Consider the following 23,955-nt stretch of genomic DNA (forward strand, 5'->3'; position numbering starts at 1 on the left):
ATAGGGGAGCAGGACAGAGGAAAGTAAGAAATAGGGGAGGAGGACAGAGGAAAGTAAGAAATAGGGGAGGAGGACAGAGGAAAGTAAGAAATAGGGGAGGAGAACAGAGGAAAGTAAGAAATAGGGGAGGAGGACAGAGGAAAATAACAAATAGGGGAGGAGGACACAGGAAAGTAAGAAACGGAAGGGGGAAACAGAAAAGTAAGAAATCGGGGAGGAGGACACAGGAAAGTAAGAAATAGGGGAGGAGGACACAGGAAAGTAAGAAATAGGGGAGGACGACACAGGAAAGTAAGAAATAGGGGAGGAGGACACAGGAAAGTAAGAAATAGGGGAGGAGGACAGAGGAAACTAAGAAATAGGGGAGGAGGACAGAGGAAACTAAGAATTAGGGGAGGAGGACAGAGGAAACTAAGAATTAGGGGAGGAGGACACAGGAAAGTAAGAAACGGAAGGGGGAAACAGAAAAGTAAGAAATAGGGGAGAAGGACACAGGAAAGTAAGAAATAGTGGAGGGAGACACAGGAAAGTAAGAAATAGTGGAGAGGGACACAGGAAAGTAAGAAATAGGGGAGGAGGACACAGGAAAGTAAGAAATAAGGGAGGGGGACACAGGAAAGTAAGAAATAGGGGAGGAGGACAGAGGAAAGTAAAAATAGGGGAGGGGGACACAGGAAAGTAAGAAGTAGGGGAGGAGGACAGAATAAAGTAAGAAATAGGGGAGGAGGACACAGGAAAGTAAGAAATAGGGGAGGAGGACACAGGAAAGTAAGAAAAGGAAGGGGGAAACAGAAAAGTAAGAAATAGGGGAGGAGGACAGAGGAAAGTAAGAAATAGGGGAGGAGGACACCGGAAAGTAAGAAATAGGGGAGGAGGACACCGGAAAGTAAGAAATAGGGGAGCAGGACAGAGGAAAGTAAGAAATAGGGGAGGAGGACAGAGGAAAGTAAGAAATAGGGGAGGAGGACACAGGAAAGTAAGAAATAGGGGAGGAGGACACAGGAAAGTAAGAAACGGAAGGGGGAAACAGAAAAGTAAGAAATAGGGGAGGAGGACAGAGGAAAGTAAGAAATAGGGGAGGAGGACAGAGGAAAGTAAGAAATAGGGGAGCAGGACAGAGGAAAGTAAGAAATAGGGGAGGAGGACACAGGAAAGTAAGAAATAGGGGAGGAGGACAGAGGAAAGTAAGAAATAGGGGAGGAGGACAGAGGAAAGTAAGAAATAGGGGAGCAGGACAGAGGAAAGTAAGAAATAGGTGAGCAGGACAGAGGAAAGTAAGAAATAGGGGAGGAGGACAGAGGAAAGTAAGAAATAGGGGAGGAGGACACAGGAAAGTAAGAAATAGGGGAGGAGGACACAGGAAAGTAAGAAACGGAAGGAGGACACAGGAAAGTAAGAAACGGAAGGGGGAAACAGTAAAGTAAGAAATAGGGGAGGAGGACAGAGGAAAGTAAGAAATAGGGGAGGAGGACAGAGGAAAGTAAGAAATAGGGGAGGAGGACACAGGAAAGTAAGAAATAGGGGAGGAGGACACAGGAAAGTAAGAAATAGGGGAGGAGGACAGAGGAAAGTAAGAAATAGGGGAGGAGGACACAGGAAAGTAAGAAATAGGGGAGGAGGACACAGGAAAGTAAGAAACGGAAGGAGGACACAGGAAAGTAAGAAACGGAAGGGGGAAACAGTAAAGTAAGAAATAGGGGAGGAGGACAGAGGAAAGTAAGAAATAGGGGAGGAGGACACCGGAAAGTAAGAAATAGGGGAGGAGGACACAGGAAAGTAAGAAACGGAAGGGGGAAACAGAATAGTAAGAAATAGGGGAGGAGGACAGAGGAAAGGAAGAAATAGGGGAGGAGGACACCGGAAAGTAAGAAATAGGGGAGGAGGACACCGGAAAGTAAGAAATAGGGGAGGAGGACACAGGAAAGTAAGAAATAGGGGAGCAGGACAGAGGAAAGTAAGAAATAGGGGAGCAGGACAGAGGAAAGTAAGAAATAGGGGAGGAGGACAGAGGAAAGTAAGAAATAGGGGAGGAGGACAGAGGAAAGTAAGAAATAGGGGAGGAGAACAGAGGAAAGTAAGAAATAGGGGAGGAGGACAGAGGAAAATAACAAATAGGGGAGGAGGACACAGGAAAGTAAGAAATAGGGGAAGAGGACACAGGAAAGTAAGAAACGGAAGGGGGAAACAGAAAAGTAAGAAATAGGGGAGAAGGACACAGGAAAGTAAGAAATAGTGGAGGGGGACACAGGAAAGTAAGAAATAGTGGAGAGGGACACAGGAAAGTAAGAAATAGGGGAGGAGGACACAGGAAAGTAAGAAATAGGGGAGGAGGACAGAGGAAAGTAAGAAATAGGGGAGGAGGACACAGGAAAGTAAGAAACGGAAGGGGCAAACAGAAAAGTAAGAAATAGGGGAGAAGTACGCAGGAAAGTAAGAAATAGTGGAGGGGGACACAGGAAAGTAAGAAATAGTGGAGAGGGACACAGGAAAGTAAGAAATAGTGGAGAGGGACACAGGAAAGTAAGAAATAGGGGAGGAGGACAGAGTAAAGTAAGAAATAAGGGAGGGGGACACAGGAAAGTAAGAAATAGGGGAGTAGGACAGAGGAAAGTAAGAAATAGGGGAGGGGGACACAGGAAAGTAATAAATAGGGGAGGAGGACAGAGGAAAGTAAGAAATAGGGGAGGAGGACAGAGGAAAGTAAGAAATAGGGGAGGAGGACACAGGAAAGTAAGAAATAGTGGAGAGGGACACATGAAAGTAAGAAATAGGGGAGGAGGACAGAGGAAAGTAAGAAATAGGGGAGGAGGACAGAGGAAACTAAGAATTAGGGGAGGAGGACAGAGGAAAGTAAGAAATAGGGGAGGAGGACACAGGAAAGTAAGAAACGGAAGGGGGAAACAGAAAAGTAAGAAATAGGGGAGAAGGACACAGGAAAGTAAGAAATAGTGGAGGGGGACACAGGAAAGTAAGAAATAGTGGAGAGGGACACAGGAAAGTAAGAAATAGGGGAGGAGGACACAGGAAAGTAAGAAATAGGGGAGGAGGACACAGGAAAGTAAGAAATAGGGGAGGAGGACACAGGAAAGTAAGAAATAGGGGAGGAGGACACAGGAAAGTAAGAAATAGGGGAGGAGGACACAGGAAAGTAAGAAATAGGGGAGGAGGACACAGGAAAGTAAGAAATAGGGGAGGAGGACAGAGGAAACTAAGAATTAGGGGAGGAGGACAGAGGAAAGTAAGAAATAGGGGAGGAGGACACAGGAAAGTAAGAAACGGAAGGAGGAAACAGAAAAGTAAGAAATAGGGGAGAAGGACACAGGAAAGTAAGAAATAGTGGGGGGGGACACAGGAAAGTAAGAAATAGTGGAGGGGGACACAGGAAAGTAAGAAATAGTGGAGAGGGACACAGGAAAGTAAGAAATAGGGGAGGAGGACACAGGAAAGTAAGAAATAGTGGAGGGGGACACAGGAAAGTAAGAAATAGTGGAGAGGGACACAGGAAAGTAAGAAATAGGGGAGGAGGACACAGGAAAGTAAGAAATAGGGGAGGAGGACAGAGGAAAGTAAGAAATAGGGGAGGAGGACAGAGGAAACTAAGAATTAGGGGAGGAGGACAGAGGAAAGTAAGAAATAGGGGAGGAGGACACAGGAAAGTAAGAAACGGAAGGGGGAAACAGAAAAGTAAGAAATAGGGGAGAAGGACACAGGAAAGTAAGAAATAGTGGAGGGGGAAACAGGAAAGTAAGAAATAGTTGAGAGGGACACAGGAAAGTAAGAAATAAGGGAGGGGGACACAGGAAAGTAAGAAATAGGGGAGGAGGACAGAGGAAAGTAAGAAATAGGGGAGGGGGACACAGGAAAGTAAGAAATAGGGGAGGAGGACACAGGAAAGTAAGAAATAGGGGAGGAGGACACAGGAAAGTAAGAAATAGGGGAGGAGGACACAGGAAAGTAAGAAATAGGGGAGGAGGACACAGGAAAGTAAGAAATAGGGGAGGAGGACAGAGGAAAGTAAAAATAGGGGAGGGGGACACAGGAGAGTAAGAAGTAGGGGAGGAGGACAGAGTAAAGTAAGAAATAGGGGAGGAGGACACAGGAAAGTAAGAAATAGGGGAGGAGGACACAGGAAAGTAAGAAACGGAAGGGGGAAACAGAAAAGTAAGAAATAGGGGAGGAGGACAGAGGAAAGTAAGAAATAGGGGAGGAGGACACCGGAAAGTAAGAAATAGGGGAGGAGGACACCGGAAAGTAAGAAATAGGGGAGGAGGACACAGGAAAGTAAGAAATAGGGGAGCAGGACAGAGGAAAGTAAGAAATAGGGGAGCAGGACAGAGGAAAGTAATAAATAGGGGAGGAGGACACAGGAAAGTAAGAAATAGGGGAGGAGGACAGAGGAAAGTAAGAAATAGGGGAGGAGGACACCGGAAAGTAAGAAATAGGGGAGGAGGACACAGGAAAGTAAGAAATAGGGGAGGAGGACAGAGGAAAGTAAGAAATAGGGGAGCAGGACAGAGGAAAGTAAGAAATAGGGGAGGAGGACACAGGAAAGTAAGAAATAGGGGAGGAGGCCAGAGGAAAGTAAGAAATAGGGGAGGACGACACAGGAAAGTAAGAAATAGAGGAGGACACCGGAAAGTAAGAAATAGGGGAGGAGGACAGAGGAAAGTAAGAAATAGGGGAGGAGGACAGAGGAAAGTAAAAATAGGGGAGGGGGACACAGGAAAGTAAGAAACGGAAGGGGGAAACAGAAAAGTAAGAAATAGGGGAGGAGGACAGAGGAAAGTAAGAAATAGTGGAGGAGGACAGAGGAAAGTAAGAAATAGGGGAGGAAGACAGAGGAAAGCAAGAGAGTATAAGAGGAAACAAAAAACAATCGGATAAAAAAAAGAAAAATATTGCTCAGTACAGGAAACACAATTGCGACGAGCGAAATAAAGAAAAACTGGAGACATCATTATTATTCCCATCACATGTTATCTATAGGATCGACATAATTCTAAGCAGCTCAGCAAAAAATGGCTGACGTTCTCCGATGACCCAAATTGGAGGGTTTCCGTAGTAACTGCTGTGGAGTTAGTCATGGAATTGTACGATTGTGTGACACCGAGACACGAGGATCAAAGTTATGGCGGGCTTAATTGCATCACAAATAAACATATCCAGCCCAGAGATGCAATTAACTTTTAGATCTCCACTCTGTCGGTGCGAGCTCCCCCTGTCCTGTCTGGTTCAGTGTCGGGTGGAAAATTATGTTTATTCATTTCGGCAGCATAAAAAAAAAATAAAAAAAAAAATACAATAAAAAAAAGCTAAAAACCAGTCTGCGCTTGACAGGAGGGAGTTTAGTGAGAAAATGAGAGAATTAGACAGAATTTCAAAATATTAGCAATTAAGTCGCAGTTCTGAGCGAGCGACGATGAATCTGACATTTTCAAAGAGCATTTTATAGCGCAATTATTCCCTCCCTCCCCCCCAAAAAATAAGTGATTTGATTAAAAATAGATCACAGGACGGGGTGGAAGGCAAAAATAGCGTGAGAAACAATGCTCCGCCGTGAGTCATCCGCGGGGAAGAATCTAATCAGTTTAGGTGCTCCATAAAAAGGGTTGTTATGTGAGAGCAATCGGCTGATCGCCCAGGATTATTCCTGTCCCTTTTCGCAGCAGTGGCCACTACAGGTGATACGTAGTATTACACCCCGCCTATCCAGAACAGAATTTGCTCATACCTTGGGGTCCGAGAGGAGACCCCCTCTGAATGATGCCCTAAAAGCCTTCATACACATCAGATAGCTCGCTCTCCTGACTCGTCGATGCGGGGGAGATGCGTAATGATGGGCAAGTCTTTATCCCAACGGGGTGCCATTCATTTCACATAACTATACAGGCCCCAATACCCTTCTACCTGATGAACACACTGAATTTATGGTATTGGGGGCTACATAAAAATCTCATTATACTCCTTAATTTCCAAATGAGTCAGTCACCTGAGGAAGGGTAACAGTTTGCACCCACCGTCATTGAGCTGGTAGATGACCTTACTTTCCGTAGGGTTCACATACATAGGCCCCTGCTCTAAACCTGAAGGCTTGTACATGGGTTCAGGAACAGGGGGGTCCCACTCTGAAAAACAGACATTAACCAGTTCAAGACCATACCATTTACCCCACCTCCCCCAATTCCTGACCAGGAACTTTTTCGGAATTTTTCATAAACTGTTCGTATATTTAAAGAATTTTTGCAATTTTTTTGTGTTTTTCATTTTTATGTTATTTTCAGACTTTTTTTTTTATGAATTTTCCTCTTGCTTATTTATTTTATATAATCTCCCACCCCCAGGTCATTTTCTTAGGGGTCATTTCAACATTTAATTTTTTTTTTTTTTTTTATCAGATTGTCCCTGTAACTGGGGCTGTTCTATTATTCCCAGTAGACATTCAGCCTCCTGGCCTCACTGCAGAGCTGATAGGTCTCCTGGGACTCAGCAGATCAGGCTCCCTTTCCCCCCTACACCCACATAGCCATTGGGTCCGGAGGAGAATGCGCCGTCAGCGCTCATTACTGTATTGCTTGTTCAGTGCTGTGTATACAACAGCCGAGAAGGCAGAGACAGCAATAAACCATCTCTGCCTTCTCCATGGGAAGTCTGGCTGTGTCTGACCCTTTAGAGCGTCACTGCAAAGCAGAACGCGGATTGCCCTGACATTTGGTGACGACCTGTCACTTGCCAAAGATACATATTTTTTTTTACTTAGTGTGTTCTCCTGAATCCGGCAATGTTTTGCTTTTGTTCCTGCGCCTCTCCGATCCTGAGATACGTCCCTCTCTTCCCTAGTGTTGTTTAGCCAATTGGGTGTGGCCATCAAATTTGCTCTGCTGCTCACACCCAGTTGGCTAAAATACTAGATTTTTATACAGGGATGAGGGGTTATATTTATGGCAAGTGACAGGTCCTCTTTAATGACCGTAACCCACAGAGGTTCTCCTTCTAAATTTCTGATTAATAAGACGTAGGCAGTGCTAAAGTAAGAACGACCGCCTCTGACCTTTCCTAACAGCTACCATATTCTATATAAAGATTACTAGTGAGTCTATCCCTTGTGCTGCCCGTGGTGGATTGACCGGGCTGTCACCACGCATTTCACTTGCACTATTAATCCGATTTTTGTAATATTGGGTCCTGAAGGGCCGCCTGAATTTTAAGAACACCAGCATCTATGCTATCTCTGTACGTTTCAGTGAAGACCTCACCGATGTGCTCAATTTTTTTCTTGATGACCTGACACTCATATGGCCACCGCGGTAGATGGAAAAAGCTGTTGGAGGATACACCATAGAGGTCTCGTGGCTCCCGCAGCCGCGCCACTTTCCTTCCAGAGTGGAATTCATACACAATCTGGTTGGTCTTCTGGACGTAGGGGTATAAAGGTGAAGGACCTGTAAGAAAAGCTTAAATTAGTTCAGAATGAAGAGCATCGATGAAGACCAGAACGAGACGTCTTTCTTCTGGTTGGAAGAACTTATCTTCTGCTTTCTTTGAAGTCTGTAATGCAGGATATTGTGTCATGTCACCCATTTAAGCTCCTGAGAATCCTTACGATTCCTCAGGGGTGGGCCTATTTGATGAGCTAGTTTCCAACCTTCCCGAGGAGTCTCTTTCGCAAATAACGGTACATACTGTAGTTGAAGACCTCTTAGGACATTTCTAGGATCCAGTAGGACCCAAGGACAGAGGTTGCCTTTACAGGACAATCCCAGAAGCTTAGTTGCGAAATGGTAGATTATTGAAGTTTCTCCTTTTCAAGATTTTTTGCTCCTCACCTATATCATGATTGTGGTGAAGAAGGTGCAATGGTTGACCTCTCACCAATATATGCTAAAGGGCAAATCCAAGGCTTACCAATAAAGACTTATCCTTAGAATAGACATTTATTGGATGACGGGTTGGTGTCTGACCTCTGACCAGCAGCCTCTTTTCTGAAGTATCGGCGGGCATCCAAGTGCCTGACGCTTGAATGGAACTAAGCTCAGGACCAGAGACATCCACACTAATCCACACAAAATCCAAAAAGACATCTCTGGAGAGGGGACCTATTACCCTCACATTGAACATATAGGATTAATTATGACTGGGGAAGTGAGAAAGAGCTAACGCTTCAACATCCATTAAAGGACCTCCTGCAGTGACCAGGTAATTACAACAGGAGATCTGCTCTGAGAACTGGCCACCAATACTCAAATTCGTTTATTTAGAGACGGAGAAGTACACTTCCAAAGCAAGAGCTTCCTCTGTTTAAAGCATGGGTCCCAGACTTTTTGGAGCGGTGGTCAGTGGTCAGTGAGGAATATTGGGGTTTGCATTCATCTGATATTTATGGGAGATATATTTTCGGCGTCGTAGAGAAAGGACAAACATAACGCATTCACTCACATCACCGCAAAGGCCCTCCAACTTAATATTGGTCCAATAGTTGATGATACCCTTGCTATGGTTCCTTCTCTATAGAAAGGTAAAATCGCAATAGGAAACATGACGACAGTATCTATTGCCTGGGACCTCCAGGGGCGTAGATATACTGAAAGTTGGGGATCTCAAACTTCTAAAAGACCTAGCACATCCCCACGACCAACCTCCATATTAGCTCACGAAGGGGAGGAATGTGAACATTACCTAATCTAATAAAAAGCAGAATTTGGGTTTGGCCATTTGTCAGTCCTGGAAGATACAACTTACTGTGGGTTCTGTTAGTTTTTCTAAGGAGTACCTCCCTCTGCTAAGCTCTGGGCCATTTCCGTGACACAGGTTTAGTACTTTTTCTTTTGTCATCCCTTTCATTGTATATATCGGATTGTTTTGTTGCCATTTTGTTTCATATTTGTTTTTTTTTTTTTTATAAACACTGCCTACCTTTCCGGATTAACATATATAAAATTTAATAGCTCTATTCCTTTTTCTCAGTAAACCGCACCCCTGAAGCCATACGCTACCTGCAATAGGTGTCCATTCGACCTGTATAAACGATTGGTGGTGGCAGCTAGTGCTTCTTTTGTTATTGTGGAGTTGGCAGTGACCGTACCAGGATATATATCTATATCTATCTATATCTATTCCATGCGTTGGAATATATATTCCATGCGTTAGTATCGGAGGTGTCTATACCATACGCTCACTGTGAGTTTCCCAATAACCGGCCTAGCAGTGGAAGCAGCCTCGTCCATCACTCGTCACTCAATTGTGTAATTGTCCTGATGATTGGAGGCAGCGGAGTTGCGTCCCGTGACAAACTGGTGACAGCGGTGAGATCTGCGTGATTCCTCCTGCTGTTATCCCTGACATGCTGTGATAATGAAACATCACTCTCAGGCGGTGGTCTCCTTATTACGCCTCATCTATGGGGATCCTAAAGGTGGAACTCCGACTGACAAATCTCAGATCAAACAGCAATGTTTTAACGAATGGAATACCCCTTTAAAGCAGGTAATGGTTCTATGCAAAGTGCCTCCATTGATTTCCCCGCTAGGAGAGCTTGCTCCTGACCCCTCTCCCGCCTTTCCGTACCTCCGCTGGCTTCTTGCCTGTTCCGCAACCCATCAATATGTCGACTTACTGTAAAGACTGAAAGCTACTTTGCTACCGAACATTTGCATTAACCCGTTTCCCATTTAAAAATGGCAGTGCATTACTGCGCGTCTCATTGAATCCTGAAGAGTCCGGACTCCGCAGCCATTAACGTGTCACTTTGTGATATTTCAAAGCTACGGGGTTTTTTTTTTTAGTAGCTGGAACAGGAAAACGACAAAACTCGTCGAGAAGCTGAATAATTTGACACTTGGCGGGGGTGAGCCCGCAGAGTGCGGCCACGAGGTGCGCGGCGTCACCCGCCGCTGCGATTATGAATTAGATATGCTGTCGTCCTTCCGTCTAGTGCTCGTAATTAAAAGGGAATCAATTATTTAAAAAGGTTTCTATGTTTGTTGGCAATCAAATGAAATGAAGGCGGCGGTGGTGTATACAATTATATTTTCAGGGTGTGTATACTTTTGCGACCGCGTTTTGTTATACATTCAATGTATCTGATGTAAAAATGAAGCAACCTTGCAGATAGGTTAGATTAGAACTCTATCGTTTTGTGTATGCAGCCCCTATGCAGACCCATGGTTACAGACGACAAACTGATGTATCACTCTCCTCTCATCCACCCTGTTTTACGGAGTGTAGGTTACCAAGAAGAAGAAGAGGCAGAGAAAGTGTAGTATCGCACGATTGCGGGATCTGACTACGTATGGTAGGTTGGTACTTTGCTACCATGGAGATACATAGGTCTGCGTAAGGAGCTGCCAAGTGTTTTTCAGTGTTGAGTCGAGGCATCTATAGAAAAGAAAACAATTTTGCGGTTAGTCTTTAGTACTAAAAAAAAAAAAAAAAAAAAGGAGATCTGACTACACATAATAGATATTTGTAGTCTGTTACTATGGAAACAACACATAGTAACTAGTACTCCTGCATAGGAGCGGTGTACACAATAGTATTTTTAGCTAAAACTATCAAAAACTTTTTTTTTCATTTAGTTTAGGGGTTTTCTCAAGTTAGAAAGTTATCCCCTATCCATGGGATGTTCACAGGGGCCCCTCGCGATCTGGGGTGAGAGCTGCGGGGAGCTCCAGCTACATTGGAGCGCAGCGCTTGGCAATCTCCGGCATTCCCCTTAAGAGTGAACGGAGCGGCAGTGAACATGATCGACTATCACTCTGTTCAAAAAGGGCTCTTCAAAGATAGTTAGGGGCCCCAGCAGTCAAAGTTATAGAGGATAACTTTAAAACTTGAGAATAACCCTTTAATGGGTATCTATCAGTAGGTTTTTGCTAGAGCAGCATAATGTAGTGGCAGAGATCCTGATTCCAGCGATGTGTCACTTACCGAGCTGCTTGCTGTAGTTTTGATAGAATCCCTGTTTTCTCTGCTTTATATGTAGCAGTGGTACGACTGCTGAGCTCTGTATAACCCCGCCCCCATCACTGATTGGTAACTTCTTGAGTAAACTGCCCAATCAGTGATGGGGGCGGAGTTACACAGATTAACTGGACTACCTGGCATGCGAAACCTAGTCCTGTGGTGATAATCTCCTGCTGATAAAACACTGATTGTATTGAAACTACATTAAAACTACTGAGCAAGTGACACATCCCCGAAATCAGACTCTCTGCCTCTACATCGTGCTGCTTTCAGATTAAATAGCCAAAACCTGCTTACAGATTCCCTTTAATATCTGAAACATTGGGATTGGCTCGTATGGAAAAACTCATTCTGTGAGTTAAAAAGAGTGGCGTCCTCTATTAAGAACCTTCATAGAACAAAGAGCAGCTACAAAACAGTTACCAAGAGCGTCCTCTGGAGGACTAAGTGCGTCCATGAAGTATACAGACAAGCAATGGATTTCAATGGCAAAAGTGTAATGCTTCATTTCTCCTACGGAGGCACTGCAGGAAAAAATAAAACACTTGCTATAGTGCAATTACCCGCAAATTACAGCTCACCCTAACAAAAAAGGGATTGTCTAACATGGACCATGATCATTTAAAGAGTCCCGCTGCTGGGATACTACTGTTTTGGTTACCGCACAAGACTTCTGCCTCCAGTTGGGGATGTAAATGATTGCGAGAGTCCGTCTTACGGCAGATTAGTAATTAGGCAAGAATGTGCGATAATGATTTCATGGTCTACTTGTTCTGTTGTAAGGGACACTCCAGTGATTTAGCAATGCAAACACTCACATGGTGAGAGCGGCAAACACCACGCCGACCATCCCCGGAGGATACCGTTACCAAACTGAACAGCGCTCAATTGTTCCAAGAAAAGGAAGAAGGATTCTTCTAAATTTGCTATAACGTTCACGGGGAGGTCTTAAAGGGGAAGTCCTCTCGAAAAGGATCCTCTGCCCATGTCACAGAGACTGATCAGGAGAAAACATTGAAACCTAAGCTAAACTTAACCTCATCAAACCCTTCCTAACTTCTGCCTTCAATGTTCAATAATAAACATTATGGTGTCGCTTTGGATCAAAAAAAATGCTGTGATCATTCATTTCTTAAATTTATCTTCATAGCGGTTGTAGCTCCGTTTTTTTTTCTGATACAGGGCTCCAAATCTCCTACATATTGAGGCAGTTCTGCATTCCACCACTAGAGGGAGCGGGATAAATGTATGAACTGTATCTGTCAAGCTCCTGAGCTCCCTCTAGTGGTGACTGTAGGCTGCCTACATTTTTTTTTATCAGTCATCTATGCAGTGGGTTTGGAGCTCTGTATCATTAACTACTATTAAGGTATATTAAGAGCAGAATTTTGAATTTTAAAATAATATAAAAAAAATAATAATTAAAAACGGGAAGACGAACTGCAGTACCCAAGACTGGCCACTATGCAGTGTATGGAGCTGTCCTGTTCTGGCTCTATACACTTGGGACCCTGTTGGACGCAAGAAGAGATCTGAACAATATTATTCAGCTCCGGCGGAAGGAAAAATTCCCATGATCCTCCCGCGGGAGACATAATTCTGCATCAGCTGGGCTGCTGCAGGTCGCCAGGTCCGCGACAGAACGCGCTCATTTTACGGCGCCTATTCACAGCCGTACTAATAAGTAGAAGCCCTCGTCTAATTACCGGAACAGGCATTTTAATTAAAGGCATTTCCATTTATTTTGTTTGCCTTTTTTTTATTTTCAGTCTTTTTTTCTTTTTTCAATTAGAAGGCTTTTTATATTCTGCTTTATATCCTACAGATTCAGACGAGGAGATGGCGGCACGGATGGATGTAAATGGAGCGTGTCGGCATCTGTTTACTCTGCTGTCTCCCTCTTCTCATAATTGTGATGTATTTACAGAAAACTTCCGCATGAGAAACACCGGAATCATTTTAAAGACCATTTCCCCTCTAAAAAAAAAAACATAAGTCCTTGAGTCGTCCCATTTTGTGAAGTTATTCTGATGTTTAGAAGTAGGTTATCTATCTCATTCCCATCTAAGTCCTTAAAGAGAATCTGTCAGCAGGTTTTTGTTATGTAATCTGAGTTCATGATGATGTCGGGGCTGAGACCCTGATTCCAGCGATGTGTCACTTACTTGGCTGCTTGCTGTCATTTTGATAGAATCACAGTTTTCTCTACTGAAGAGCTCGGAATGTTGAGCTGTGCATAACTCCGCCCACACCACCGATTGGCTGCTTTCTGTGTACACTGTGCAAAGGCAAAAAGCTACCAATCAGTGGTGGGGGCGTGGCTGGACCAGGGGGCACGAGACACTTAGTCCAGCAGTGATAATCTCCTGATTTTATTGAAGCAGCACACACACAGCCCAGTAAGTGACACATCGCCGGAATCAGGGTCTCTTCCCCTACACCATGCTGTTCTCATATTACATGGCAAAAACCTTCTGACGGATTCCCTTTAAGTCGCCTTACTTTGTGAACTTTATCAAAAATTCTATTTCAGAAGCTTATGTGAAAAATGGATCCTCTCCCAATTTTCCTTTTTTTTATTGGGAGGGGGTTGGGGAGGGAAGGTGGCTTGGACAAGCCTTTTGAAGGGGTTGTCTTTTAAGTGGGTTTCTGCACTGATGCTCTTCTGGTGTGTGGGTATATGCAAATTAATCAATGTAATAAGTATCCATCTAATATCTATCTATGCATCTAATCATTAATCTATCTCTCTAACATCTATCATTTCCTCTATGTATCTATATGTAATAGATCTTTAAATAACCTAATAGATGAAAGTTAGATGTAATACATAGAAACAAGCCAGAGCATACAGCAGCACTCTGTATACACCAAGATCCACAAAGACTATACTTATAAAAATGTCACAAATAGACCAATTCACATGTGCCCACCAGCCACAACAAGTCCCAGAAAGGTCATGCCTAACACATGGTTAGGGTTCCAACAAAAGAAAGGTCTCCTTGTTGTGGCTGGTGGGCATACATGCACTGGACAATCTGTGCACAAAGAGTCCGTTTACATGGGCCGACTGGCGGCACTAATCAACTGTCGATTGGTAAACTTTTCCCGTTGTTTAATACAGGCACACCAAAGTGAACGATGCGCACGGAATGATCTGCAATAGGTTGCTCAGTGTGAGCAGGCTGCCATTGTTTTCGTCTGTGCGAGTCCTATTTACAGAGTACAATGTGCTGCCCATGATGCATCTCTGTACCGACGGCGGTTCTGGCGATGCATTTCTGTACCGACAGCGGTTCTGGCGATGCATTTCTGTACCGACGGCGGTTCTGGTGATGTATTTCTGTAATGATGGTGGTTCTTGTGATGTATTCATGTAATGATGGTGGTTATAGTGCTGTGCGCAAATATCATTTCATGCTATGAAAGAGCATTATTTGTGTGTATATATTGTAAGATGGCCACCGGACATGTCCTTGAGGGGAGATATGTATCGCTGAAGTTGGCAGTGATGTAAAACTGGGAAAGCATGCTCCAGCACACATAGTGCTGAGAGGGTTAATAGGGCGTATCAGGCCCGGTTTTACGAGCAGTCATAAAAGATGGGTGGGATTGGCTGCTCACATATCCCCACCTCAGGGTGCGTGTATAAAATGGAGACCGAGTGTCTCATTCGGTGGCTGTGGCTGGAGGTGTGGAGACCTCCAGCGTGTCTGTGCTAAAAGACACTGACTGTGAGCGGGCGAATCCGCAGTACTATATGGACTGTTTATTTTCCTGTTTTGTTACTTTGTGCCAGACAAGGCCGTGTTGTGTTTACTTTGAAAGTGCAGTTATAAAGGCTGAATAAACCTGCCTTGGACATTTTAAAGAGACAGTATCCTGTGCCTAGCTCTAAAGCGGCTGAGTGAGTACAAAACCCCTACAATTGGTGCTAGAAGCACTGGCATGAATCCTAAAGGGCAGTGTGACTGCAATAGAAAACCGTTTATGTCCTGGGTAAAGGCCGCCAGCCAGGGAGGTCGGACAAAATGGAGGACCTGCTTAAGCATTTGTTGCAGGCACACCAAACGCAGCACCAGCAGAGCATGCAGCAGCACCTGCAGAGCCAGCAGAGCATACAGCAGCAGCAAGAGACAAATAGACTTCTGATGCAGCAGATCCAACATCAGCAAAGACAGATGGAGCTCCTAGCCGAGGTGTCCGTGGCAGGATAACCGCCCCACCCCCGACTCCAGGTGATGATGTGAGGAAGACGGCAAGAAGAGCATTACAAAAGATGACCCCGGGTGATGACGTCGAGCCGTTCCTGACAGTCGTTGAGAGGGTGGCAGAGTGGGAGAAACTGCCTCCGGAGCAATGGGCGGAGGTACTGGCGCCATATTTAACAGAGGAGCTGGAGAAGGCCTTGCAGGACGCAAAGGAGTAAGCCAAATTAAAAACGGAGATCTTGGCACGCTTGGGAGTGACTCCGACTGTCAGGGCGCAACGGGTGCACCACTGGGTCTATTGCAGTGGCACACCTCCTCGGTCCCAAATGTTCGACCTCCTACACCTGGTCCAAAAGTGGTTGCAAACTGAATCTTCCTCCCCCGCACAGAAGGTGGAGAGGGTCATCATAGACAGGTTCATACACTCCCTTCTGAGGTCGGTGCAATCCTGGGTTGCCCAGGGAGATCCACAATTTTCCAAAATTTTCTAGGAAAGTGAGGGGTGCGTCTTATAGTCCGAATATATATGTATACTATGGCTGTGGGTGGTGGGGAGAGCGGCAGAGGGGGATGAGCTGGGTATGGGGGCAGCAGCCGCCTGCTGCAGTCTACGCTGTGCCTGCTGCTAAAGAAAATGAATATTCACTGCTCTCCACGCCCATGGGCGTGGAGAGCAGTGAATATTCTTTTTCCTTAATAGTGCGCACACTGTTCCTGCTGCGCTCGGCAGTCATGTGTGCCCGCTCCCATGGGTTGTGGTGAATATTCATGCTCTTTAATAGCTGGCACACGAGACCACAGAGCCGCAGCAGGAGCCGCGCTGCGGGTACAGTGTGCGCGCTATTAAGGAGAGTGAAAGTCACTGCTCTCCACGCACACAGTCTCGGCATGGGGAGCAGTGACTATTCTGGCAGAGCATCTGCGGCTCACACAGTGAGATCAGTGTCGGCAGCAGAGCAGGACGCAGAGCTGGAGCAGAGAGGAGGGGAGTATAATTGTTTCTTTTTTTGTGTGCAGCGTGATGGGGATTATGGGGTGAGAAGCCTCCCAGGAAGAGGAATAAGGGGTGCCATGCATACCAGGAAGAGGGATGAAGGGTGCCATGTATACCAGGAAGAAGGATGCCATGCATACCAGGATGAGGGATAAGGGGTGCCATGCATACCAGGATGAAGGATAAGGGGTGCCATGCATACCAGGAAGAGAGATTAGGGGTGCTATGCATACCAGGATGGAGGGGTGCCATGCATACCAGGAAGAGAGACAATGGGTGCTATGCATACCAGGATGAGGGATGTGGGGGGCCATACATACCAGGAAGAGGAATGAAGGGAGCCATACATACCAGGAAGAGGGATGAAGGGTGCCATACATACCAGGAAGAGGGATGAAGGGTGCCATGCATACCAGGATGAGGGATAAGGGGCGCCATGCATACCAGGATGAAGGATAAGGGGCGCCATGCATACCAGGATGAGGGATAAGGGGCGCCATGCATACCAGGATGAAGGATAAGGGGTGCCATGCATACCAGGAAGAGAGATTAGGGGTGCTATGCATACCAGGATGGAGGGGTGCCATGCATACCAGGAAGAGAAACAAGGGGTGCTATGCATACCAGGATGGAGGGGTGCCTTGCATACCAGGATGAGGGATGTGGGGGGCCATACATACCAGGAAGAGGAATGAAGGGTGCCATACATACCACGAAGAGGGATGAAGGGTGCCATACATACCAGGAGGAGGGATAAGGGGTGCCATGCATACCAGGATGAGGGATAAGGGGCGCCATGCATACCAGGATGAGGGATAAGGGGCGCCATGCATACCAGGATGAGGGATAAGGGGCGCCATGCATACCAGGATGAGGGATAAGGGGCGCCATGCATACCAGGATGAGGGATAAGGGGCGCCATGCATACCAGGATGAGGGATAAGGGGCGCCATGCATACCAGGATGAAGGATAAGGGGCGCCATGCATACCAGGATGAAGGATAAGGGGCACCATGCATCCCAGGATGAAGGATAAGGGGTACGATGCATACTAGGAAGAGAGATAAGGGGTGCTATGCATACCAGGATGGAGGGGTGCCATGCATACCAGGAAGAGAGACAAGGGGTGCTATGCATACCAGGAAGGAGGGGTGCCTTGCATACCAGGAAGAGGGATGTGGGGGGCCATACATACCAGGAAGAGGAATGAAGGGTGCCATACATACCAGGAAGAGGGATGAAGGGTGCCATACATACCAGGAAGAGGGATGAAGGGGGCCATACATACCAGGAAGAGGGATGAAGGGGGCCATACATACCAGGAAGAGGGGGGGCCACGCATACCGGGATGAAGGTAGCCATACATACCAGGATAAGGGGTGCCATGCATACCAGGATGGGGGATCAGGGGGTGCAATGCATACCAGGATGGGGGATTGGGATGCCATGCATACCAGAATGGGGATAAGGGTCACATATAACAGGATGAGGGGGCCATATATACCAGGATGGGGGATATTAACAGAATTGGGAGACATTACCCCTATAACAGCGTCAGCAGCAGACCCCCCTGCTTACATTTTTTCTATTTTCCTCCCTTAAAACCTAGATGTGTCTTATGGTCCGGTGCGTCCTATGGTCCGAAAAATACGGTATCCATCTCATGTCTTAAAAAATATCAATCCATCTACATCACCTCTCCATTTAACAATTCTGTATCTGTCCATCTAATTTCTATTAAATACCTATAGACCTACGTCCCATCTATCTAATGTCTATTAATCCATCTATTTAATACCTACACATCTATTTAATATCCATACGTCTTCCCATCCATCTATCTGCTAAGATCAGATTATGACATCTACTTAGCGTGGGACCTTTGAGCGAAACATGCATCGCTTGCTTGGCTTAGTGGTTGGAAAATCCCTTTAAATTGGACTAAAGGCCTCTTTTTGCAAAGACCTTGGCAGTTTCCCTTTAAGGAGAGCTAAAAGTACAGTTTGTTCTGCCACTTCTTGGCTCGGAAACACCGTACTATAGGCTGACGGAAAGCTGCATTCACCAGGCTGCAGACATTTGCTCCTCGCAGTGCGGAAATCTCCAGCCGGTGGCGAGGAGTGTGCTGGTGTCAATCAGCCCCCTGAAAGCCATCGCATTTTTATCCTTCTCCTCTACATAAACTGCTTCCTTACGAGATTTTACAAGAAGGGCTAGTGGGAAATATATAATCATATTGTATGCAGATGTGTATTATGTTTGGGGGGTAATTATCATTTAAAGAGAATTCTATAAAATAAAAAAATTTTGCACGCCCACTAAATGCATAAAGAAAAAAAAAAAAGGTAATTACGGGAAAATCACAGTCATTTCCGTTCCCTTTGTGATAATCCATTTTAATTACTGTCGCATAATGTCCAATAGTCGCTCGACGTACACCTTGAAGACTCCGGCGCGCGGCACAGAACAGGTGTTTGCTCGCCCCGCGCCTCCATAAATAATGTAGATGTGCGTTTAATCAGCCGAGGGGTTTTTACACCCGTCCGCCCTCACTAAATCTTGCATTCAGGTCCTGGATTCAGCCGGAGCGCGCGGCTCCCTTAGATTCATACCTAATTGATAGTCCGTGAGGATATAATGTTATCACTGTCAGAGCTATTGAAATGCAACACCTACGCCGAGACGAATAAATCACCCGATCCTTTAACGTGGAGGCAAATGAGCAGTACATTACAGAGCAGAAAAGACCATTAATCACCACCGCCAAACAATAAATAAGAACAGTGCGTCCATCAATCATCGCCGGCCCGCGCTCGCCTCCTATTACACATAGGCACACAAAGCAAGCAAAAAAAAAAACAATAATGACAGCTAAAAGGAAATGCCATTTAATCCTTCTTTTTTTTTTTCTACAATTAGGTGTACACATCTAATAAGAAAGCTGCGGGGAGGCGGCAGAGCAGCTGCACCTAAACCCCATTGCCCAAGTTAAAGGAAACACCGTTGGCAAATGGCAGGTGGGGGGGGGACGTAGGAGCTAAGACGACTGATTCCCGATCCTCCACAATACACATGCATGCTCGGTTCAGCTGAGCGTGCATCTGTTTCCAATGGGGAAAGTGGACTAAGCCGCTGTCAAACATCTCTAAATGGAAGCTTTTCTGCTTGCCAAACAAAGGATCCGCTTCCCCTTCCCTCCTCTGCTTTTCCACTCCACCCCTCCTCTACTTACTCCGCCCCTCCTCTCCATTTCCCACTCCGCCCTTCCTCTCCACTTCCCGCTCTGCCCTTCCTCTCCATTTCCCGCTTCGCCCCTCCTCTCCATTTCCCACTCCGCCCTTCCTCTCCACTTCCCGCTCTGCCCTTCCTCTCCACTTCCCGCTCTGCCCTTCCTCTCCATTTCCCGCTTCGCCCCTCCTCTCCATTTTCCGCTCCACCCTTCCTCTCCATTTTCCGCTCCACCCTTCCTCTCCATTTCCCGCTTCACCCCTCCTCTCCATTTCCCACTTCGCCTGTCCTCTCCATTTCCCGCTCTGCCCCTCCTTTCCCTGACCCTCCCCTCTTTTTCCTGCTCAGTCCCTCCTCTCCTTACCCAGACCTTCCTCTCCTTCCCGCTGCGCCCCTCCTGTCCTTCCCCCACCCTGACCCCTCTCTCCTTCCCTGAACCATCTCTCCTTTCCCCGCCCAGACCCTTATCTCCTTCTCCCGCTCAGACCCCTCTCCTTCCCCCACCCTGACCCCTCTCACATTCCCCGAACAGACCCTCCTCTCCTTCTCCCGCTCAGACCCCTCTCCTTCCCCCACCCTGACCCCTCTCACATTCCCCGAACCATCTCTCCTTTCCCCGCCCAGACCCTCCTCTCCTTCTCCTGCCCAGACCCCTCTCCTTCCCCACCCTGACCCCTCTCACCTTCCACCACCCCACTTCTCATTCCCCCACTCCGACCCTCCTTTCCTTCCCTATCCCTCTCCTCCTCTGCTCCACCCGTATGCTCATTCTCCCCTTCACCACCCGCCTACTCCCCTCCTATACATTACCTGTAGAGACCCTTATATACATCAGACATTTGTCTAATTCCGAGGAAAGAGGTGAGTTTGGATAACTTTTATCTAATATATATGAGGGACTACACGCTTCTGGTGACAGACATCCCGAAAGTTCAATAGGCTTGGCAGCAGCTTTCTGGCGCTGAGTGCTAGCATGCAGATATAGATAAGCTTTCCGAAAGCCACGAAAGAAGTCAACAGGAATGGCCATAAAGCATTGTATGGTGGAAGTCAGTCTGCTAGGACCTCTACCAATCTGTCTCCGAAGGATGACAACTTTTGGACCTCCAGGGTCCCCCAGAGCTAAAATATTAACAAGCTTTCCTATTTTCTAATTGTATCTCCTACTTCCATACATTGCTATAACTTTAGTGCCTTTCCAGCAGTTTTGTGCTCTCGAACTTTCCTGGAGAAATCTCTTTATAAAGTCAAGCCCACCGGGTCACAAGATGGATAATTGACCATGTGGCTTTTAGGGGATTGATCAGACAATAAGATATATAAAAATCCGAACTAACCTTTAAACGCAGAGGTTTGAAGCCTCCAGGTAGGGGGGTTTTGTTCCAGTTGTAGATACGGAGGGAAGACATAGCTTACAGTCATTATATGTTGGCTACAAAGCGTGGCGTGACATAAAGCGGCGAGGAGGAACCGCTGTTATACAGGACGTCCCCGCGGAGAGGCGATTACTGGAATATATCACTGGCATAAAAAGCCACCGTCAGATGGGAACCTCCCCGCAGGAATCACACAAAAACATTCAAATGGCTCCATACAATCAAGGATAAAAAGCCTCCGACTCCTGGAGAATGTACTCGAACTAAAATGTATTATAGCGGTAGCATTTTTATCCGTAGGGGACGGTATTATCTGTCTCATGGATAGAGTCTTTTTGGCTTTCCGGACAAGTCATAGCTGTTTTTAGCTATTTGTTGAGCATTCTAGCTGGTTTTTCATGGAACTTTTTTTTTTACTTTTTAGGCTTAAAGAAGCTTTAGGTCATTTTTCTCTAAATCACATGTTACCCTGGTGTTATTATTTCATTTATTTTTACTTGTATTTTTTATTGGTTTCACTTGCCATGAATATGTATTTTTTTTTTTGACCTGGTGTAAATGCCGCTGTTCTCCTGAATCCAGTGTGGTATTTTCCTTTATTCCTGTGACTCCCCGTTCCTGAGATATGACCTCCTCTTCCCTGTATAAAAGTCTAGTCTTTAGAGCTAACTGGGAGTGGTCCTCAAGAAGATGCCCAAGAAAAAAGTTGATTACCACACCCACTTGGCTGAAAAGACTAGACTTATATGCAGGGAAGACGAGGCCATATCTCAGGAACAGAGAGTCACAGGGACAAAAGAAAAACATCTACAGATTTAGGAGAACAGCGGCATTTACACCAGGTAATAATAATACATATTTATAGCAAGAGACAGGTCCCCTTTAAAAGGTCAAAAGATTGTAAGCTTGCGAGCAGGGCCCTCACTCCTCCTGAGATTTGTATAATGTCTTTTATTTTCTGTACTAGATGGTGGCCCGATTCTAATGCATCGAGTATTCTAGAATATGTATGCGGCCGACCGGGCGCAATCAGCACAGCGGCGTTTAAATTTGCCGTCAATCTCGCGGATAGGTCGCGGTGGCCGGCCGCGATTAATCAGCAGAGCAGAGTTTAAATTTGCCGCCCATCTCGCTGATTGGTCGCGGTGGCCGGCCGTGACCAATCAGCAGAGCGGTGTTTAACTTTAGCGCCAAGATCACTGATTGGTCACGTGCGGAGAGCGCGACCAATCAGCGAATCGTATTAGTGAGGACCGGGGAGCGCCGCTGCCTGTGCGGCTACTTCCGCTGCGAGAAGACGGGACATGAGCGACTGCTCGCAGCAGAAGTATCCCGACCCGCAGCGCCGCTCCCCGGTCCTCCCTTCACACCCTAGCCGCTGATGTCCCCACAGTATCCGAATGGTGTTACAAAGGTCCGGACATTTGTGTTAAAAATCGCTGATTGGTCACTGGCGCTGCCCGCGACCAATCACCGATTTCGGCGCCACATTTAAATATCGACCGCGACCAATCACTCATCTCAAGGCTGCATCGCCGCTGAGCTCCGTCCCGCAGATGAGCCGCTAACGGCCGCCATCTTTTTTCAGAAATCCCGCGGCGCTGATTAGCCGCTGCCGGACCAATGAGCGACGCGGGATTTCCTGGACAGACAGACATCTCCCGGCTTCTCGCAGCGGAAGTATCCGCACAGGCAGCTCCGCTCCCCGGTCCTCACCAATACGATTCGCTGATTGGTCGCGCTCTCCGCACGCGACCAATCAGTGATCTTGGCGCTAAAGTTAAACACCGCTCTGCTCATTGGTCGCGGCCGCTGCCCGCAACCAATCACCGATTTGGGCGCCACATTTAAATACCGGCCAAATTTAACCAACGCTCTGCTGATTGGTCACGTTCGCTGGCCGCGACCAATCAGAATTATTGGCGTCAAATTTAAACCCCGCTCTGCTGATTAGTCGCGACCGCCGGCCTCGACCAATCAGCGATTTTGGCGCAAAATTTAAACACAGCTCTGCTGATTGCGCCCGGCTGGCCGCATACCTATTCTAGAATACCCGATTCGTTAGAATCGGGCCACCATCTAGTAGTAGTTATATTCCTATACATAGGGGGGCAGTATTCTAGTAGTTATATTCTTGTACATAGTGGGCAGTATTATATTAGTTATATTCTTGTACACAGGGGGCAGTATTATAGTAGTTATATTCTTGTACATAGGGAGCAGTATTATAGTAGTTATATTCTTGTACATAGGAGCAGTATTATAGTAGTTATATTCTTGTACATAGGGGCAGTATTATAGTAGTTATATTCTTGTACATAGGGGCAGTATTATAGTAGTTATACTCTTGTACATAGGGGGCAGTATTATAGTAGTTATATTCTTGTATATAGGGGCAGTATTATAGTAGTTATATTCTTGTACATAGGAGCAGTATTATAGTAGTTATATTCTTGTACATAGGGGGCAGTATTCTAGTAGTTATATTCTTGTACATAGGGGCAGTATTATAGTAGTTATATTCTTGTACATAGGGGCAGTATTATAGTAGTTATATTCTTGTACATAGGGGCAGTATTATAGTAGTTATATTCTTGTACATAGGGGCAGTATTATAGTAGTTATATTCTTGTACATAGAGGCAGTATTATAGTAGTTATATTCTTGTACATAGGGGCAGTATTATAGTAGTTATATTCTTGTACATAGGAGCAGTATTATAGTAGTTATATTCTTGTACATAGGGGGCAGTATTATAGTAGTTATATTCTTGCACATAGGGGGCAGTATTATAGTAGTTATATTCTTGCACATGGGGGCAGTATTATAGTAGTTATATTCTTGTACATAGGGAGCAGTATTATAGTAGTTATATTCTTGTACATAGGGGGCAGTATTATAGCAGTTATATTCTTGTACATAGGAGGCAGTATTCTAGTAGTTATATTCTTGTCCATAGGGGCAGTATTATAGTAGTTATATTCTTGTACATAGGGGGCAGTATTATAGTAGTTATATTCTTGTACATAGGGGCAGTATTATAGTAGTTATATTCTTGTACATAGGGGGCAGTATTATAGTAGTTATATTCTTGTACATAGGGGCAGTATTCTAGTAGTTATATTCTTGTACATAGGGGCAGTATTCTAGTAGTTATATTCTTGTACATAGGAGGCAGTATTCTAGTAGT

At 45.8% G+C, this 23,955-nt stretch overlaps 1 protein-coding gene across 4 annotated transcripts in view; it reads right to left on the reverse strand.

The window, feature by feature from the left end:
• The window catches only part of AGBL3 (AGBL carboxypeptidase 3), a 316,148-nt gene that overhangs the window by 77,534 nt on the left and 214,659 nt on the right, over positions 1-23,955 (reverse strand). For 3 of the 4 annotated variants that reach the window (XM_073650211.1, XM_073650210.1, XM_073650212.1), the window contains 2 exons: positions 7,254-7,439; positions 6,018-6,125 (listed from right to left, as the gene is read on the reverse strand). In XM_073650211.1, coding sequence (XP_073506312.1) covers positions 6,018-6,125; positions 7,254-7,439 — 294 coding nt within the window. The remainder of the gene's footprint in view (positions 1-6,017; positions 6,126-7,253; positions 7,440-23,955) is intronic. The other variant, XM_073650213.1, reaches the window with a different exon arrangement.

Source organism: Phyllobates terribilis, unplaced genomic scaffold, assembly GCF_046119375.1.
Source record: "Phyllobates terribilis strain yellow unplaced genomic scaffold, ASM4611937v1 Scaffold_10__3_contigs__length_209671492, whole genome shotgun sequence".
Classification (NCBI taxonomy): Eukaryota; Metazoa; Chordata; class Amphibia; order Anura; family Dendrobatidae; genus Phyllobates; species Phyllobates terribilis.